General features: G+C 50.1%; 1 protein-coding gene across 1 annotated transcript in view; it reads left to right on the top strand.

Moving 5' to 3' along the window:
* Positions 1-18,709, top strand: part of NINL (ninein like) — a 173,115-nt gene extending 154,406 nt beyond the window's left edge. The window contains exons 20-24 of the mRNA XM_032419757.1: positions 6,823-6,981; positions 7,667-7,780; positions 12,142-12,351; positions 14,362-14,475; positions 17,773-18,709. Coding sequence (XP_032275648.1) covers positions 6,823-6,981; positions 7,667-7,780; positions 12,142-12,351; positions 14,362-14,475; positions 17,773-17,964 — 789 coding nt within the window. The 3' untranslated portion in view covers positions 17,965-18,709. The remainder of the gene's footprint in view (positions 1-6,822; positions 6,982-7,666; positions 7,781-12,141; positions 12,352-14,361; positions 14,476-17,772) is intronic.
* Positions 18,710-20,357: the final 1,648 nt, after the last annotated feature.

Below are 20,357 nucleotides of genomic sequence, written 5' to 3'. Positions count from 1 at the left end.
AGTCAGTCACTCCCGTCTCCCCGGTCTCCGGCCACACTCCGTGCTCACCCGGCCTGTGGCCGAGCGTTTCTATCTCTGGCACCCAACTCGGTGATCCCTGCGGTGCGCTCCCGTGCTGCTCCTCCCCGGGGAGGATGGGGAGTCTCCCCAGATCTACCGCTTGTTGGGTCCCTGCTGGAGGAAAAGTGGTCCGACTGTGCCGCGGATCACGGTTTATGGCAACCCCAAGCTGAGAGTCCACTCCTCGGCTCCGTCTCTGTAGCCGGCTTTCCCGCTTCGATACCTGGGAGCTCGGCCGCACTCAGGCACCCCCGGTCTTCCTGTGACCCCGAGGGTCCTGAGACCACACTGTCCCGCGAGTGTTTCACCCCCCACTTAGCCACTGGAGCGATGTCCCTGAGGGGAGCCGACTTCTAAAAGTTCCGATTTTGTGCTCAGCTGCTCTATCACTGGCCAGAAGCGGACGGCAGAGGCCCCCTCCCCCGCCGTCTATCCTCCTGAATATCGCCTCCGATGCACTTCTCCGCACGTCCTACCTTCCAGAAAGTGGTCGCTTTTCTGTTCAGAGAGTTGTTGCTATTCTTTTCTTCGAGCTCCTGTTGAGTTTGTAGGTGTTCAGGATGGTTTGATCCCTATGCAGCTGAACTACTGAGACCAGACGAAATCCAGGTCTCCTACTCCTCCGCCATCTTGCTCCGCCCTCTCTAATCTCATCTTAATAGGACACTATCATATTAGGTTAGGGCCCACTTGTAGGACCTCATTTTATGGTAATCACCTATTTAAAGACTCTATCTCTAAATACAGTCACATTCTGAGGTATTGGGAGTTTGAACTTCAACATACGACTTTTAGGTGGACAGAAATCAGCCTATAACAAATATAACCAAGCTATTAATGTTGATACAATCCGTGGGTCTTACTTAGATTTCCCGTTTTACTTGTGTATTCATTTGTGTGTGTATGTGTATGCATGTGTGTATATGTGTGTGTATGTGCATGTGTGTATGGGTTCGTGTGTGTGTGTGTCTACATGTAGGTCTGTGTGTGTGTATATGTGTTTGTGTGCATGTATGTGCGTGTGTGTATAGGTCTATGTGTATGTGTGTATATGTGTATATGTGTGTGTGTGCATGTATGTGCGTGTGTGTATAGGTCTGTGTGTGTGATATATGTGTATTGAGTTCTATACAATTTCATAGCTGTGTGGATACATGCATCCACCACCACAGTCAAGATACTGAACAGTTCTGGGGTGCCTGAGTGGCTCAGTTAGGTAAGCATCTGCCTTCGGCTCAGGTCATGATCCTGGGGTCCTGGGATTGAGCTCCACGTCAGGCTCCCTGTTCAGTGGGGAATCTGCTTTTCACTCTCCGTCTGCCCCTGCTTGTGTTTTCTCTCTCTCTCTCTCAAATAAATAAATAAATAAATAAAATCTTAAAAAAAGAGAGAGATACTAAACCGTTCCAACTCCTTAAGGATTCTTCATGCTGTTCTTTCACAACCACACTTACACCCTTCCTGCCTACCCACCCCAGCCCCTGACCCCTGACATCCACTCATCTGTCCTTAATTTCTAAAACTGTCATTTCAAAATGTTATATTAAAGAATTCATAGGGAGTGTACCCTTTGGGATTGACTTTTCTCACGTATCATACTTGCCTGGAGATTCATCTAAGCATTGCCTGAACAGTAGTTAGCTTCTTTTTATTACTGAATGTTGTTCTGTGTGATGATGTCCCACAGTTTGTTTTAACACTCACCTATTAAGGGACGACTGGGCTGATTCCAGTTTTGGCCTGTCACAAATAAAGCTGCTCTGAACATTCCTGTGCAGGTTTTTGTTTTGTATTGTTTTGTTTTTTTAATGAACATAAGTTTTCATTTCACCGGGATAAATGCCCAAGGGTGCAAATACTGAGTTGTATGGTAGTTACGTGTTTAGTTTTGTAAGAAACTGCCTGACTGGTATCCAGAGTGGCTGTAATAGTTTACATTCCCACCAGCGATCTATGCTTGATCCAGTTTCCTCACATCCTTGCCAGCATTTGGTGTTGTCACTCTTACTTTAGCCACTCTGATCCGTGGTATGTGCTAAGACAGAAAGGCTGGAGGGGTTGGGGTTGGTTAAGCTCCGGTATAGTAATTTCTCTTGAGGGCAGGAGGGGAACAGAATGCTCTGAGTGTCCTTCAGAGTGGCTTCAGCTGCCCTAACAAAGTGCAGTAAGCTGAGAGACTTCACAGAAATTTATTGTCTTGTAGTTCTGGAGGCCAGAGTCCAGGATGAGGGACTGGCTGCCTTGGTTCCTGGTGAGAGCCCTCTTCCTGACTTGCAGACAGCTGCCTTCTTTTTTTTTTTTTTTAAAGATTTTATTTATTTATTTGAGAGAGAGAGAATGAGAGAGAGCACATGAGAGAGGGGAGGGTCTGAGGGAGAAGCAGACTCCCTGCTGAGCAGGGAGCCCGATGCGGGACTCGATCCAGGGACTCCAGGATCATGACCTGAGCCGAAGGCAGTCGCTTAACCAACTGAGCCACCCAGGCGCCCATCAGACAGCTGCCTTCTAACTGGGTCCTCACACGGCCCTTCCTCCACAGGGCCACACAGAGGGAGAGATCGTGCTCTACTTCTTCTTAAAAGATCATAGTCCTTTCAGATTAGTACCCTACCCATATCAGCTCATTTTACCTTAATTACCTCCTAAAAGCCTTATCTCCAAATACAGTCACATTGCAGGTTCAGGGCTTCAGCATAGGAATCTGGAGGGGACACAGTTCAGTTCATAGCAATTACTTTACCCCCACTTGCTAGAAGCCTGAGGGGATTTTCTCTGATGTTAAGGGCAAGAACCTGGTATGTCTCAGGAAAGTTGGGGGCTCCTCTGAGACCATGTTAACTCTCAAGCCAGCCAGACACAGCCTCCAGTGTTCGTCCTTATGGTGCCCATTTCCCTTCCAGTTTCAGGCTCCAACCTCTGCTCCTGGTAAACTCTGAATCCTTTGCCTGTCTCTCCAGTTTTCAGGGTGTTGGCTTGCCCTTTGACCACAATTCTCTAAGGTTTCGAAGAGGAGTTGTTGATTTCAGTTTATCCAGCCTTTTTCTTATTGGGGGGATGGAGCTTTTTACATGTCAGACCAGAGACCAGAACTAGTATTATGTTTTTAATTTGGGTTTCTGTATGTTCACTATTAGGACACAGAAATAAAATGGGTGTTCATCTGCCAGTCCCCCCACCTTGCTGAACTCACTCATTAGTTCTCGGGGCAGGGGAGGGGAGGAGTTGCCACGCCTGGCTTCTCAAACCTGTGCCATCCCTGAGGTCAGTCCCGCAGCTCTTCTCTCCCAGTGCTGCCTCTGCCCACACGTGGCCACTGAGTGGCTCTGCCGTGGGAACTGCCTCAGACCACTGGTGAGCGGGTGGCTTGTCTGGGCTCCCAGCTCTGAGTGTTTGTGTCCATGGTGAGTGTGTGGTGGCCTTGCTTAGGCCTTCTCCATCAGGAGGGCAATTGCTGGGCGCCTGGGTGGCTCAGTCGTTGGGCGTCTGCCTTCGGCTCAGGTCATGATCCTGGGGTCCTGGGATCGAGCCCCGCATCGGGCTCCCTGCTCGGCGGGAAGCCTGCTTCTCCCTCTCCCACTCCCCTTGCTGTGTTCCCTCTCTTGCTGTGTCTCCCTCTGTCAAATAAATAAATAAATCCTTAAAAAAAAAAAAAGAGGGCAATTGCTGGGTTGATTTAGGATGAAAAGTTCAGACTGCATTTGCCTGCAGACCAACTTCCTGTGAAACGACCCATCTAGGGTTTTCCTGGGCCTCCTGTCCCCTTTCAGGCTTATTTCTAGGACACACTTGTAAATGGATTCTAGGTATCCATTTATTTTCTTTCCCTCCGCTTTTTAGTATAAAAAGCTTTAAACACACAGAAAAATTGACATAATATGCACTGATCAGCCCCATATTACAATCTTAATTTGACAGTATTGTTAACAATACCATAAAGTACCATACGTACTTTAGTTTTTGTTTGTACGGGTCTTTGTATCTCTCTGTACTGTGTGTATATGTGTGTGTTTTTTCAAGCCATTTGAAAGTAAGTGTCAGATACTGTGAGACTCTGCTTCTAAATAGTTCACAGGCAACTTCTGCCTAACCACAGTCCTACTGTAACACCCGAGAAACCTAGTCGTAATCATCTAACACTATCCAATATTCCGACCATATTTACATTTCTCTAATTATTCAAAAATGTCTTCTATGGTAAATTTTTTGGAACTAGGATACCGTTGAGGGTGACTCATTGACCTGTCAATGCTGTTCTCATGGCAGAGAAAAGCCCCTTGATTGCACTCGCAGAACCTGTGGGTCAGGGCTTCAGATGGGGCACGGGACAGATGGCCCCCCCCGCCTCTGCTCCCATCATGGGGGCTGGGAAGACCGGACAGCTGGGGTGACCCAGAGGCCAGGGCTGGAATCACATGCGGCTCCTCTCTGTGGGGCTTGGCTCCTTTAGGGAGTGTCACAAGGGGGCACCAGGAGGACCACATGGCAGGCACAAGGCTTCTGACCTCAGAAATACTCCACATCATCCTCACCCAGACCCCCGCAAAGCACAGGGAGGGACACAGGCTCCTCTGGGTGGGGAGTGTCCACTGCAGAAGGGGATGTGGGGCGGGAGAGGCCATTGAGGCCGTGTATGGAAAATATAGTCAGCCTGCCTCGATGTGTTTAGCCTTTTTAACCTGGAACACCTGATTCACCCCCACAAGGCTGTCTCTTTGAAGAGACCTGTAGGCCGTCCCACATTCTGAATCTGATAGTGTCGTTCAGTCTGCTCCTCTGTTCCTTATACTTCCTATAAATTAGAAACTAGGCCTAGAGCCCTGATCAGATTCACAGTAAGCCCGTGTAGCACAGACATCCATTTGTTTTAAAATGTGACCAGGAGATGACTGCTAGCATCTTGTTTTGTCTTCTGCAATAAAACCCAGATGAGTGTAAGTTAGAATTAAGGAGGTGATGGACACAGACACGGAGAGACAGAGGGTGCCCACGCTCCCAGTAGGGTGCCCTGCGGGGCACACACCTGAGCCTCGTCACAGGGAGCATCCAGCAGGCCCCAAGTGAGGAAGTGTTGAAGGGGAGAGGCAGGGAGGGACTGTATCTGTGAAAATTTTCGGTGTCACACAAGACAAAGGCCACAGAAATATCCCAAATTCAAGGAGGCTAAAACAGCCTGCCTCGTAAAGGCACTGCCTGAGGGGAGGAAGGGGCATAATGGGCCAGTTGACAAAACTGGGATGCAGGTGGTGTGATTCATGTCCTGAAGCCAGACCTGCATGACAGTATGTGAGAACACATGCACCTCCTTAGGAAACACATAGTGCAGGGCCTCGTGTGTGTGTGTGTGTGTGTGTGTGTTGTGTGTACACGTGTGCGTGCATGTACCTGCAGAAAGCATCCGCCACAAAGCACATGGGGGATGCTGCCAGCCGGTGAGCCTGGGTGAAGGGTGCATAGGTGTTCTTTGTAGTAGCCTTGCCCATGTTGTAAAGATTTGAAATTATTTCCAAACAAAGACTAAATATTAAAGGTAAACAGAAGAAAATTAACTGAATGAAGATTCCATTTCTGGCTGTTCATAAAATCAAGGCTGTCTTCAGAGAACAAGATGAGTGTGTATCGATACTGAAAAACAATTTTAATTTTCACAATGAAACGTAATAAACACAAGAGAGTTCCATACCAGACATAATGGCCATGAGTTTATGATGTTTGGAAAACACCTCTTCACCCTCAGTTCTGAGATTTTAAGGACAGGACGAGGGGGCAATCTCTTTACAGAGAAGAGAAGGAGCAGTGATCACGAGAAAAACATGTAGACTCACCAAGCATGAATAATCCAAGTTGAAACAACTTCAGGGTTCCATCATCTGCTTCTCGAGTCCTCAGAAACGTAGTAACACCGTGGTTGTTAGCGCGGCCCCGGGGGGAGTGGTGTGCCTGCATGGAGAGTGGCGCTGGGAAGCCTTTCAGAGGATGCCACTCTGCAGACACCTGGGGCTGCTGGTGCTTGGCCTTGAGAATGGACGGATGGTTGTGGGGAGAAGCAAACAAGCAACAGTGCGGTGTCTATGAAGATATGCACGACAGTTGAACGTATCTGGCATTTGCACGGTGAGAGACGGTAGGGGCAGCGTTCTCGTTGCTGTTTCAGCTCGTGGCGCCTTCACTTGCCGCCTCCCCCCCCCGCCGCGGGCATCTGTTGAGCACGCACCGCCTGCTGGCCAGTGGGTACTGAGAAAAAGCAGAACACGCAGTTTAATCACTGCCTCGCCCTGCTGAAAGCTATGTCTGTGTGTTTAATGACAAAGATCAGAGGAGACTTCGAGGAGCTTCATATACTTCAAGTTTAATTGGGTGTTTTCCTTCAAATTGCTTAAAGTAAGAATTGGAAATAACCATGAAAGAAATGAGAACAACATGGAAGGTTTTCAGAGCAGTGGTTTGTATGTTCCTGATGTGACCGCCTCTGATGGTCCAGATGTGTCTCCTCTCCTCCAGGGAGTGGAGCAGGCTTTCTCCTCTGTGGCACTGTGGCCGTCGGGGCCGTATCAGTCCTGCCCTGGAGGACGCTGAGCACCTCCCCCACGAGATGCCAGTAGCCATCCCCTCCCAGCTGTGATAACGAGCCTTGTCTCCAAACATTGCCCCATGTTCCTCAAGGAACAAAATCGTCCCTGGCCAGAGCCACTAGAATGATCTGAATTGAGCTGCTGGTTTAAAAAAATAACTTTGTCATCTGTATTTTAATCCATTTTGCTCCAGAGTCAGAAATGCAAGGATGAAGTGTCCCAGCTCAGTCACAAGGTCCTTCAGCTTGGAGAAGAGGCCTCTATCCACCAGGCCCAGAATGAGAAGAACTGCATCACCATTCAGCTGTTAACACGGAGACTGGAGGAGGTGGGGCAGCGGGAGGGGTTGCAGGTGAGTAATCTAGACCATCAGGAACAGCCTTAAAATGCCTGGAGGCAGACTCATCCCTCAGGTAAAGAGAGAGACTTAGTAAGTATGTGCCTTGGAAAATTTGTCTGACTTCAGCAGCTTTTGCAAATCCTCGATATCTAGAAAAAGTAGCAGAAAGGAATTAAATCCTGATGCTAGGAGAGTAAATTCGTAGACCTCTCAGGAGGACATTTGGGCAAAATATACATCAAGTACCTCAAGAATGTCAGTGTGCTCTGATTTTATAATTTTGCTTATGGGAATTTGATCATTGTGGAAAGACTTAGCTGAAGTATTTTCATTGCTATGGTATTTTTGATAGCAAAACAATTCAAATCAGCTTAAATCATCAACAATATTGAATGAATCAGTAAATTATGGTATAGCCATTAAAAATCATGTTTCAAATAATATTTAATGTCATGGGGAAATGCTCAAGGTAGAATGAGGAAAGCATAGGATACGATGCTGTACTAATCGCTAGAAATGCACGTTTGGAGGAAGGGCTGAGATCACACAGTGTCAGGTGTGGTCCTCAGCTGCTGGGATGGTGGGTGATTTAAATTTCATAATCTTTGCTTTTCTGTACATTCCTGAAGTTTCTACATTAAACATATCAATGCTGAGATATTTCTTATACTTGTGAAATTGATTTTTTTAAAAACAGGGTGAGCACATCCAAAAACTTGAAGTTGAACTCGAACACAAGAATCAGGAATGTCAGAGCCTAAGACTGTCACAGTCACAGCTGAGAGAGACCCTTGAAGAAAGTCAGGACCAGGTGGGTGTGCATAATGGCCAGGGGCTGGGTCTCAGCCGGGAAGAAAGTCAACATGGTTTAGCACTGACAGAGCCTGGCCAGGACTGGTCTGGCCCAGAGAGGTTATTAGGCTGGCCTGAGGTTACGTAGCTGGTTGGGCACTTACAGTCCCAGGACTGAAGTAGAGCCTCGTCCAGGGTAGGCTGAACCATCTGTGGGCCGAGCTGTGTTTCGGTTTATGCACAAGGGAAGGAGGCTGGTAAGCAGTGCTTTTGGGTGTGGCATCTGCAAAACAGAAGAGCAAAGGAGAGTGACAGGTGGCTTCTGAGGTAGGGGGTGGCATCAGATCCAAGGACACAGGGCGGAGTAGTCCCAGTGGTTGGCAAGCTTGGTGACCCTGTCTGACACTCACTCGGGCTGATGTGTGCACAGAAGCCCTGAAGTTGCACACACGTGTGGGTGTCGACCTCCTGCCTTCTGCCTTCTCTCCTGCTCCAGCATTTATCCAGTGCGCCAGGTTCTCAAGGTGCAGAGATAGGAAGGTGGAGAGCTAGCAGTCTTGGACAAGTAAGTGTGAGCAGGATGGGCCAAGCCAAGGACCTTGGGGTGCCCGGACAGCATGAGGTGCAGGGACACAAGAAAGGAAGAGCTGGTTCTTCCTGGGGGAGCAGGAGAGAGAATGACAGGTGTGTGACTGCGGGAGGTGCCTGAGGGCCCAGTGTGGACTTAGATGCGGGCTGCACTTAGAAGGCTGGGGCTGCAGGAAGGAAAGAGGAGCGCACGGTGTGGGAGGGGTCTCTAACCCACTGGCCTGAGGCCCAGGACCATCCTCCCTTGAGTGTGGCACCTGCATACCTCCCTCACTGAGCCTCTGTACGGGCTCCCCAACTGGCCCCTGGCCCTACAGCTGGACTTGCTATGCCCCCCAACATACCCAGGGCCTTAAGACATGCTTTTGGGGGCTGTGTGGGCTCTCACCTTCCCACTGCAAACAAGCACTGTCCCAGAGGTCCTTCTGAGCATTTGGGGGATCCCTTCTCTGTCTTTAAGTCTGAAAGGAACCTTGAGAAGTTGCCTTGCCCAGTTTTGAGCCCTTGGAGGCTAGGAGGCAGCCACCGCCACGGGCAGAAGATCCCTTACTTAAGCAGTCCCTCTGTGATATGAGCTGGTTTCCCCTTCTTCGTGGTTCAGAAGAGGACCCCCAAAACCACAATGAAAGTTCTCATGAGGGAAGTAAGGGGAGGCCGTGGTAAGGGTGGCGTGGAGCCCTGAGGGAGGGGCCAGGGTTGTCACTGGCACACTTGGGGGTGGTTCTGAGGAGGAGGGCCTGGAGGTAGAGCAGCTTGGGGGGGAGCATCTAGAGGGCCTGGCAGAGGACTTTGCGCAGCTCAGAGTGGGGTGTGGGGGAGCAGAATGCTGCACGCATCACACGCCCCTGGGAATCTTGGCTTGGTGCCACCCCCAAACTTGGCAGCTTGTAGCACGGTTTACCATTCTCCTTCACGGTCTGTGGGCTCTCTTCACTTGATGTCTCGGGGGGGCCGTGGCAGTGCGGTGGGGTTGGGGCGGGCATCATCGGAAGGCACAGCTGATCGCTGTGTGAGAGCTCTCGGCTCGCAGGGCTGGGACTTGGGGTTGGCGGGTGCCTGGGGGCCCAGGGTGCTGTCAGCTGGAGCCCCCACACATGGCCTCTCGGTGGCATGGGGTTCTCTGAGCGCAGCAGCAGCAGCAAAGCTCTGATAGGAGAGGCGACCAGGCGCCCTCAGAGGAGCACATACAGCTGCCAGGCCCCTCAGGACTGCGCCATGGCGTTCCAGAACATTATTCCCCACATTCTATTGGTCCAGCCTGGGTTCAGGGGGAGGGCACAGAGCCCACCTCTCCATGGGGGAGGACACAGTCCTCACCTCTCAACACAAAGAGGGCAGAGCCCCCATTCCTCAAGGGGCAGGAAGAGAGCCTACAAGCACAGGTGGGCAGAGCTGATGGCCAAGGCAGCTCACTGCCATGCCCTAGCTCCCAGAACACAGCCACCCTCATTTCCTGGCTGTTGGCGGCCCCAGTGCTCTCTGGAGACATCTTTCCCCTTGTTATGTGATAGTGGAGGTGGGGTCTCCAGAGCTGGTCCGGGCTCCACCTGGAGTCTCACTTCCACGAGGAGGGAGATGAGGGGGCTCAGGAGACAGCAGGGGGAGGGGCGGGGGGTGTTACGGGCTGCTTGCCCTGCACAGAGAGCTGCAGGGTAGGGCCACAGACACAGAGACCTCACGCTGGGCCAGACAGTGGCCTTCGCGCAGGAGCTTGTACCCGGCCCCAGGGTTCAGAGCAGAGGGGTGGCTGTAGTGGGTGGCCGCGAGGGGCATGGGGACAGAGTATTTTAAGAAAGAGCGGCATCAGGGCATTGGGGAGTGCTGTTAGAGAGCAGGAGCACCTTTGGGATGGGTGGGCACTCTGACATGGTGTCACTAGGGCCTGGGCTGGGGCTCAGCTTCTGGCTTGGGTGTTTGCAGGATCACTGAAGCATGAAAGTCAGGAGGAGGCTACATTTGTAGGGGTGTGTTTTCGAACTGGTTCTCCCCTCTCTGTTTCTCTCTCTCAGGGTTTCCAGACCTGATTCCAACATTGTGTAGGGGGCTCCCCAGACACAGCACACAATTATCAGACACCAGCAGGGTGTCTGAGAATTCAGTTCTGTTATGACACCATGCCTGGAGACAGCATCAGACCCCACAGGTGAAGGGTTTAGTCCTATAAGACTGCCCACCCCCAGCCCCACCTCAGAGGCCAGCCCCAGGCCCAGGCTGTTACCTGTTACCTTCTGACCAGCCAGCCTCAGATTGGAGGTTTCAACCACCTCCTCCTGAGGTTTGACTAATTTGCTAGCGTGGTCACAGAACTCAGGGAGACACCTAACACTTACCAGTTCATTAAAGGATATGATAAAGGAAACAAATCAATAGCCAGAGGAAGAGGATACATAGGGTAAGGTCCCAAACATCTGTCCTCATGGAGCCTGAGCCCTGCCTGGTGGCACATGGAAGTGTTCTGATTCCCCAAGAATGGAAGATCTCCAGAAAAGGGACCAGATGCCTGCCCTCTTGGGTTTTTCTGGAGGCTTCATTACACAATTGTGATTGACCAAGTCATTGGCCATTGGCTGTTTCAACCTCCAGCCCCTCTTCCCTCTAGGGAGGTGGGGGTGGGACTAAAAATTCCAACCCTTAAGCCCGTGGTTGGCCCTCCTGGCAGCCAGCTCCCCCGCCCCCCTCGGGTGCTGTCCAAAAATCACCTTCATTAATAACAAGACACCTATTTCAACTCTCTGCCTCTGAAGCATTTTCAGGATCAGGTATCTCTGAGAAATGTATTTTGGTCATCTGATCTTATAAATCATTATATTGCACTCTCCCGAAAGAGCATGGTAGCTATTCTGGAAACTGGGTGTGTTTCTCTGGGATAACCCCTGTCCTAAGAATAGCCACACATTACAGTGATGACGTGGCCCCCCGAGACGGCCCCTCAGAGACACAAGGGGACACAGTGACCTGAGGCCTGCAACCTTGCTCTTGCCCTTGAGTTGCCATAGCTGCCACCCTCCCCATCTCTCTGACCCCACCTCAGACTTGCCCTAAGTGTGACCTTTGACGGAGCCACTTCCCTCTCCCATCTGTGGGGCCTCAGAGGTGTGTGAGGGCTGACATGGCCAGTTAGGGTGCCAAGGAAATTCTGGGTATTCTAGGTGAAGCCTCCAGAATCAAAGTGATTTAAATGGTGTTTAATAAAAGGATTAGCCATGTTACGCACAGTTCAATACTAATGGTCCCACACAACTCCAGTGAAATTTTGCCATCCTCTGTGGTTGGGGAGCAGGGTGCTGGGGTGTTTCTGCACTCGCTGGCAGGGTCCCTTTGGCCTTCATCGTATGCTCCTTTGCCTTCTGTGGCCCTGGCCTTGGCTGTCTCAGGAGTGTGAGCTCTCCGCTTTGAGGAAAATCACCACGCATGGCCTGTGTGGGTTGCAGTAGTTACTTGGACTCTCTGAGGTCTGCTGAAGGGTAAACCCGACAGAATATAGCACGATTCTCCCTTGGGTGCAATGGGAAGCTCAGCATCACCACTTTGAGGATACAGACCCGAGTCTTCCTGACTGTCTCTGTGCAGAAGCTCTGGCCACACAGGAATTTGGCTGTCAGAATTCAAACGAATGCATTCTTCATGAGCCCTGCATTTAGCTGCAGATGGAGGGACCAGAGGAGGGTGGGTGCCTTGTGTGCACTTCCAGTTGTAGGCTCTCTGTAGGCACGGAGTCTTGTGTGTCTGGTAATGACCCTGTAGCGCTCAGCAGTCACACCAGCCCTGGCATGGCCTTCTCTCCCGGGGCAGCTGCACAGAGCCAGCCTGGGGCTGAGGCTGACACAGTCCCAGCACTCCGAGGAGGTTCATCGGCTGCAGGAGCGGATGCAGTGGCTGGTGCCTCGGGACCTTGTGGACGAGCTGCAGCAGCTGCTGGAAGAGGAACGGCAGGCGGCTCGGCGGCTCCACAAGGAGTGCCTTCTCCAGGAGGAGAAGGGGAGGCGGCTGGAAACACAGTGGGTGAGTGGGGGCAAGGGCCCCGAGGCCCTGCTGATGGTGATGGCGGTGGTGAGGTTGCATCACTGGTCACGCGGCTGAAAACTGCCCTCCCAGCTCCTAGCGGTCTGGTCGTACAGCAGCCCCAGGATCCCGATTTTCTCTCTGAACAGTGCGGGACTCTGTCGTTGCCAAAGATGGATCGGGGAGGGGCGGCACCCACCCACTCAGGGAATGATGAGCCAGCTGACCTGAAAGGTCTCTCCAGCAGGGCGGCTGAGGGCGTCTGTGGTAGGCCACATGACCACACGCTTGAGCTGTGCCTGGGGCCAGAAGTGCGGTGATGCTGAGGCCATGAGTGAAGCTGGGGGCGACGGTCCCACCTGTGGAGTCCTGTGGGAGTTCTCCTGATTTCAAAGGAAAGCCGGAAACTGGATTTTTACATGAACACGGCCAGTTTCCAAATGATGCATCTGATGTAAAAAGAATCTTAAACCGTTTTGCAGAACGAAAAAAACCTACCCTCAGGCACACAAGGACTGCAGAAGTCATTTATTGGGTGCACACCGGTCTAGGTGTCGGAGATACAGAAATGAACACACACGGCAAAAGCCTGTGCCCTCCTGGAGCCTACGTTCTAGTGGTGGGGTGGGGGAAGACAAATGAAAACCTGAGTCATGAGGATAGCATGTCAGATGGTGGTGAGTTGATGAGTGCTATGGAGCGGGATGCTTTGCAGTTAAAATAGGGGGCCAGAGAAGTTCTCCCCAATGTGTTACTTGAGCCAAGACCCGAAGGAGTTGAGGGAGCAAGGCTTCCACTTACCTGGGGAGAGTGCTTGAGAGGTAGCAGGAGCAACATATGCCAAGGCCCTGAGGTGGGTATGTACTTGGCATGTTTTTTTTTTTTTTAAAGATTTTATTTATTTATTTGACAGAGAGATAGCGAGAGCAGGAACACAAGCAGGGGGAGTGGGAGAGGGAGAAGCAGGCTTCCCGCGGAGCAAGGAGCCCAATGCGGGGCTCGATCCCAGGACCCTGGGACCATGACCTGAGCCGAAGGCAGACGCTTAATGACTAAGCCACCCAGGCGCCCCTGTACTTGGCATGTTTAAGGAGGATGAGAGGGAGGCAGGAGGAGCATGGTGGGACAAGAGGCCAGGGCGGAGTGGCACACACGTGAGGACCCTGGCTGTGCGCCAGGCACTGCACTAAGCATCTAGAGACCTAGAAACGGAGCCGCTGCCTTAAAGGGGAGCAGGACACTGTGGCTGCAGAGGTCAGGATTCAGGCTCCACCATCTCCCAGCTGAGTGAGCTTGGCCAGCTACTTAACCTCTCTTTGCTTCAATTTCCTCATCTGTAAATGTCAGAGGCCAGTGGTCCCCACCTCAGAGCATTAGTGTAGGGCATCCGCCAGTTAGCACTTCTGGCGTGCTCGAATAGTCTGGCCTGTGGGCACCCTATGTCAGTGTTTAAAAGGCTGAGAAAACTCCCTCCTGAAATGTCACAGTGCAGTTCATGAGGAAACATTGGGTGGGAGAGGGTGTGGAGGTAGGAGCCCGAGGTCATGGGGTGGGGGGCTCCATGAGGAAGAAATTAGAGCAAGACTCGAAAGGTGGGGTAAGATTCAATGTTTGTGAAGCATAAATTCTATTGAAGAATAATCTTTCAGCCTTGTGCAAAAATGTTAAGCAGGAGATAAGCTTGGCCATGATAGAATATTGACAACACAAAGAAATTTAATCAGAAGTCCTTTAGAAATATTCAGTAACACATTTGGGGAAACACACTTTGGAATCATTTTTATGATTCAATTCTCAGGAAAGCAGGCCACTAATTCTCCTTGAGCTACGAAGAGTGGTGTCAGCTTTTGGCTTGTGGTAGAACATTCTTTGTTTCTCTCTGCAGATGAAGGGTTATCTCCAGTCACTCCCAGATTTGTACATTTTAGCTAATTTCCATTCTGAAGTAAGTAAGCCTGATAACGATTCTTTTTGAAATGTAAACTATTGGCCCATAACCTTTTGTGGCAGGAAGAACATGAAAAAGAGCTTAAAGACACCCAAGAACAGGTAGAAGAGGTGGGAATGGTTCTGAAGAATGTGGAAATGCTCCTACAAGAAAAAGTGGCCGAGCTGAAAGAGCAGGTCAGTGACGGGCATCTGTCATTGCCACATGTATTTTCTGAACTTTTTCCTTCTATGGTATTCAAGTAACTATTCCAGGGTGAGTCTGTCCTCATAGAACACGGAGAGAGCCCCATGTTTGTTTGGAACCACTGAACCTGGGGCTCCATCTAAACTTTGAGAATCTGAATATACAGGTTTTTTTCAGAAGATGAACAGTTAAAAGCAATCAATAGAAAAACTGATTTTGTTAAATATGTACCCTAAATTATATTTGTATACATTGTGTTTATTTTGTTTTGGGAATTGTTTTAAGGTACATTTGAGAGGTGTTCACATCTCAGGACGTTCATTCATTTGTTCAGTCATTGGGCAGGTATTTACCGAGCACCTGTCATGTATCCCGGCATTCATTGTTCTGGGAAGACCTTGAGATGGGCCCTCATGGGCCTTACATTCTGGGGGTAGAGACAGACCATAACAAGAGAAATGACCTCAAGTTGTGAGAAATGCTCGCTCTGAAGAAGAAGAGATGGTGGTGGATGGGAAGTGGTGGGGATGGTTGGAGATCACTCTCTTCAGACATGGTGGGGCAGACACTAATGACTGCCATAGAGAGTCTGGCTGTGCCCCCGAGCTGAGGCCAGGTTGGCTTTTTGGAAGGGCTAAGTGCTCATTGGGTGGGACTTTCCTTTGCAGTGTAGGGCTGAATGCCTGTAGCACCTCCAGTCAATGGGACAGCCATAAAAAGGTACCCTCATGTCTCCATGTGTTCTGGGGGACATGCCAGAACCCCAATGAGGAGGGGCATCCAGACAGAGTTACAGTGCAGGCCAGTGTCCTTAGACGGGATCAAGCGCAGCACGTCAGCAGGCCTCCAGGGAGTCTGTTGTAGCTGATGGGTAGGCAGGACTCCCTCAAGGTCAGGAGTTTGCTTTTATTTTAGTTGCAGTTAGAAGCCACCAGAAGATTTTAAGCAAGAGCATGATACCTATATATTTTTAAATAAATCACTCTGGGGGAGAAAGGAAAAATTTGGACTGCTATAGGGAGCAAAGACCAAAAAAAGAAGGCCAGAGCTGTTGTGATTGATGAAAGCTTACAGTCCAGTTCAGCCCGCACAGTCCACTGGTAAGAACAGGCAGCTGAGCAGCCAGCACAGAGGGTGCTGGGGGGCGGGGGGGGGGGGGGGGGGGGGGGCAAGGCTGGAAACAGGCAGGAGACACAGAGAAAAGGCTTAGCCAAACACCCGCTACTCCTAGAAGAGTTCTATTCAGAGCTGGAAGAAATTGTGAGGATCTGTAGAAATATTTTTATTACAGTAATCAAGTATGTTTAGAGGGTTCCTGAACTAAGCCCAAATGGGATGAAACATTTGCACTACCTCTTGTTCCCTGGGAAGTAGGAGGTCCTGGGGGGCGTCACACCCCCCTCCTTGACCATCTTCCTGGCCTTGCAGCTTCCTCCCTGCCGTCCACGGACTCCTTGGCCAAGTGTCACAGACTCTCAGTGACCCCTGCCCCTCACCTTACAGTCATTCTCTTGCAGGCACCCTCAGTTTGCTTCTTCTTGTCTGGCAGATCCTCAGTACTGGTGAAATCCTGTGGCTCCTGCACCCCTGTCCTTGTGAGGTCCCGTCCATAGCCCCACGCCCCCCCCCCCACCCCCCCCAAGAACTAGCTTGTGCTCTGGCCAAGCGAACCAGCCGCCTGTGTCTGCGCGTGTACCGCCGTGCCCAGCCCCTCCCTTCTCAGGGGCCCTCAGCCCCCGAACCCAAAGCTTAGGGAGCCCTGGCCCTGCCTCTGCTCCTCTTTACAGAAGTACCTGCGAAGGATTGTCTGCACACTCTCACCTGCCCTCCCTTGTGTTCCCCCATGCCACTGGCTCAGGTCCAGATTTGGGGGGTTGTGATGGATGCCCCCACTGTGTCCCCAGTGAGCCTGTCAGCTCAGCCTCTTCTCGCCCCACCTGCCAGCACTCCCACCTTCATCCTCTGAGCCCTGCGGTGTCCTTGTTTCCTCCTGTGCTCTGTTCTCAGCACAGGAGTGGCAGCAGCGCTTTCCCAGTGTGACTGAGGTGCTGGCCCCTCTCCCCTCCAAGCCTGCCACAGCCCTCAGAGTACAAGGCAGAGTTCCTCTAGGGGCCTCCAAGGCTCTGCAGGCTCTAGCCCCCTCCCCTCAGTGCCTGCGCAGTCAGTGTGGCAGCTCTAACCTCCTCCCAGTGGGCCTCCCACCGCCGTGCCCCCCCAGCCACAGGCCTCTGGCCATTCCTGCCACCCCCTAGCCTGGCCAGCCTCCGGGCCTTTGCACCTGCTCCTCCCTTTGCCTGGAACGCACGCCCGGACAGCCTCAGCACTCTCCCTGCCTTATTCAGATCTCTGTTCACGTGTCAACAGAGAAGCCTTCCTTGTTCACCCCAACAAAAGTAGGAACTCCCTCCTCAGCTGCCTGTCCCCTCCCAGTGAAACCAGTAACCAGAGAGTTAATAGGACTGCCAGATGCAGCTGTAACTTTTCACCCTGACCTTTTTTGTTTGCCTGTAAACATGTCTGACTCCTCTCCTTGGGGGAGACAGATTCGAGTCTTACCTTCCCGTCTCTCTCCTTTCCTCGCCATGCACTCCATGCTCAGGGACTGTCTTCGCTGCGCATCGGGCGGGCGGACTTGGGTTTGGTTTCACACGGTTTTCTCTTAGCACTTGTCATGCCTCCACACCACATGTTTGTTTCTGGCCTGCCTGCTTCCATCAGAGTACGCACTCCTGAGAGCAGGGCCCTTGTGAGGCCCTGGCACTACTTGTTCAGTGAATGAATGCAGTTTTGACTTTCAAAGCCCAAGGCCAGGCCCCCTGTGCCTTTGTAGCTAGAGTGGCCTTGTGTCCCCATTGCTGTGGCTGAGGTGTGTGGTGACACAGCCCATGCACCCAGGGCTTCGAGGGTGGACGCGGTGCTGAGGTAAGTCGTGGGTGACATGGTGGGTCAGCAGAGCACATGGAAATGAACCAGAATGACATGTTTTCCATTATGCTGGATCGTCCTTGTTGAGGTTGGTGATTGTAGTCTTTTTATATCTTCATTTCATGGTAAAATCTACTCTCACAAACTCGACTTCAATTTTCTCTACCACATAATTCATCAGATTCTCAATTTCCTCTTTCATGCCAGGGTAACAAAAATTGTCATTCCACCCAGGGTTTGTCTCAGATGTGTAAGAGCCCCGAATCTGTGGTCTGAACACATGAAAGGGTGGGAGGGCCAAGCTGTAATGCAGCATTTGTGCACGAGAGTCACAGGAAAGTGTGGTTCTCTTTCCTCTCTAGTTTGAAAAGAACACAAAGTCCGATTTGCTGCTCAAGGAGCTCTATGTGGAAAATGCTCACCTGACGAAGGCATTTCAGGTCACCGAAGAGAAGCTACGAGGTGCCGAGAAGAAAAACCGCATCTTGGAAGAAAAAGTTAGAGCTCTCAACAGACTCATCAGTAAGATCGCTTCAGCTTCCCTCTCTGTGTGAAGGCTGCTTGTTTTCCTGGAATTCATTTCGAAAGAACATCTTTTAAAATTAAGCCACCGTGGTGCCATAATTTTCTAGGGTTCATTGGCCATGCCCCGGGCATAGGAGGTTTCTGATTCTTCTTTGTTCACCTCACACACATTTAAAAATGTCTGTTGTGCCAGATGCTCAGAAGATAGACATGCTGGAAAAGACGACATTTTTATTAGTGGTCCTGGGTAATTTCTCTAGGTAAAATTCCCAGTTTTGCTACCAATGGGTGAAACAGATTATGGCGGCTTTCAGCAAAGAAAGACTAAAAGAAAATGGTAAAATCAATTTCAGTGTTGTACTTTTGACCTTGGCTGCAGAGAGTAAAATGAAAAATAAGTGCTCTGGACAGTTTCACCCTTTCACTGTTACTGCTTTGGGTTCAGATCATTAGCATTCTCAGTCTGGGTCTATACCAGACATTCTAGAAAGACTGCTCGCTGTGCCTGTCAACCCTGCTCCGCCACAGGAAGATGTCTGGGGACTGCTTATTTTAAGTCTGTGGACTCAGGGATGATAGTATTTATTGCGAATGCAATCTTTTCCTCAATGAAATGTCATCACACTGGAAATTGTATTATATGTAAAGAAAAAACAACTATAGTTTTATATCCAAAATATATATAAGTATGGTCATTTGGTTTATGAGAATAAACTACTGTACTATGAAGAGTCACTGTATTTACAAAAACTCTTTTCTATTAAAATTGTTTTAACTTCTAGGTTTAACTTTTTTTTTTTAAGATTTTATTTATTTGACAGAGAGAGCACAAGCAGGGGGAGCAGCAGAGGGAGAGGGAGACGCAGGCTCCCCACTAAGCAGGAAGCCCGGCACAGGGCTCAATCCCAGGACCCTGGGACCATCAATGATCTGAGCTGAAGGCAGACGCTTAAATGACTGAGTCACCTAGGCGCCCCTAAGTTTAACTTTTTTTAATTAAGTATTTCAAACAAATAGAAAAATAGTTTTATGAGAAACACTCCTGTGCCCATCAATTAGATGTATTAGATAGAGGTGTAGACCCTGTTCTGTTGCTCTCAACCTCCCTCCCCTTCCTGGAGGCAGCCACTACCCTGAAGCTGCTGCACTCCATCCCCTTCTGTCTGTACATTTACTATATGTGCTTATATAAGAACAACCTTAAAGCACTATGGAAAGACACAAAAGACTGGAATAGGGGCGCCTGGCTGGCTCAGTCAGTAAAGCATACAACTCTTGATTTAGGGGTTGTGAATTCAAGCCCCACGCTGGGCATGGAGCCACCTAAAAAAAAGACTGGAATAGATGGAAAGATCAGTTCTTGGATAGGAGATTCAACAGCATAAAGTTGGTTCTTCTCAATTAACTGATTAATGTAATATAGCCCCAATAAAAATACAAGTGGGTGTTCCCTGCCCCAGTTGACCCCTTGTCCCAGAGTCAGGTCTAAAGTTTACATGTACAGCCAGATAAGCGAATAATAGGGAAAACTCAAAAAAGAAGAGCAATGACTGCGCACTAGTTCTACTAGTTATTAAAACAGTCTCAATAAAGTTTAGGTTACATGGTTGTATACGTTTGTCAAAACTCATCAAAGGGCACACTTCTTCGTTCACTGTGGGCTTCTGGCTGGGACTAGAGTAATAAGGAGATTGGATCTAGTAGTCCTGAACAACACTACCAAACAACTGACATTTATAGAACCCAACAACAGCTGAAGTGCACCTGAACATTTACCAAGATAGGCCATATTCGGGGCGCCTGAGTGGCTCAGTTGTTGAGTGTCTGCCCTCGGCTCAGGTCATGATTCCAGCGTCCTGGGATCGAGCCCCACATCGGGCTCCCTGCTCCGCGGGAAGCCTGCTTCTCCCTCTCCCACTCCCCCTGCTTGTGTTCCCTCTCTCGCTGTGTCTCTCTCTGTCAAATAAAATCTTAAAAAAAAAAGGGGGGGGCGCCTGGGTGGCTCGGTCGTTGAGCGTCTACCTTAGGCTTGGGTCGTGATTCCGGGGTCCTGGGATCGATCCCCACATCGGGCTTCCTGCTCACCGGGAGGCCTGTTTCTCCGTCTCCCCCTCCCCCTGCTTGTGTTCCCTCTCTCGCTGTGTCTCTCTCTGTCAAGCAAATAGAATCTTTAAAAAGAAAAAGACCATAATCTGGGAACTTGGAAAAAGCCGCAAAAAAATCGAAAGTATTTAAGTCATACAAAGTATATTCTCTGACCACAAAGGAATTAAATTAGGAATCGAGACCAGAATGATTATTTGGGAAATCCCCAAAATTTGTAAACAATAATACACTGTTAAATAACCCATGCACCATCAGAGGAGAAATTAGAAAATATTTTGAATTGAATAAAAATGAAAATACAGTATGCCAAATTTTG

Source organism: Phoca vitulina, unplaced genomic scaffold, assembly GCF_004348235.1.
Source record: "Phoca vitulina isolate PV1807 unplaced genomic scaffold, GSC_HSeal_1.0 scaffold22, whole genome shotgun sequence".
NCBI classification, from domain to species: Eukaryota; Metazoa; Chordata; class Mammalia; order Carnivora; family Phocidae; genus Phoca; species Phoca vitulina.
This window is presented reverse-complemented; position numbering and strand designations above follow the sequence as displayed.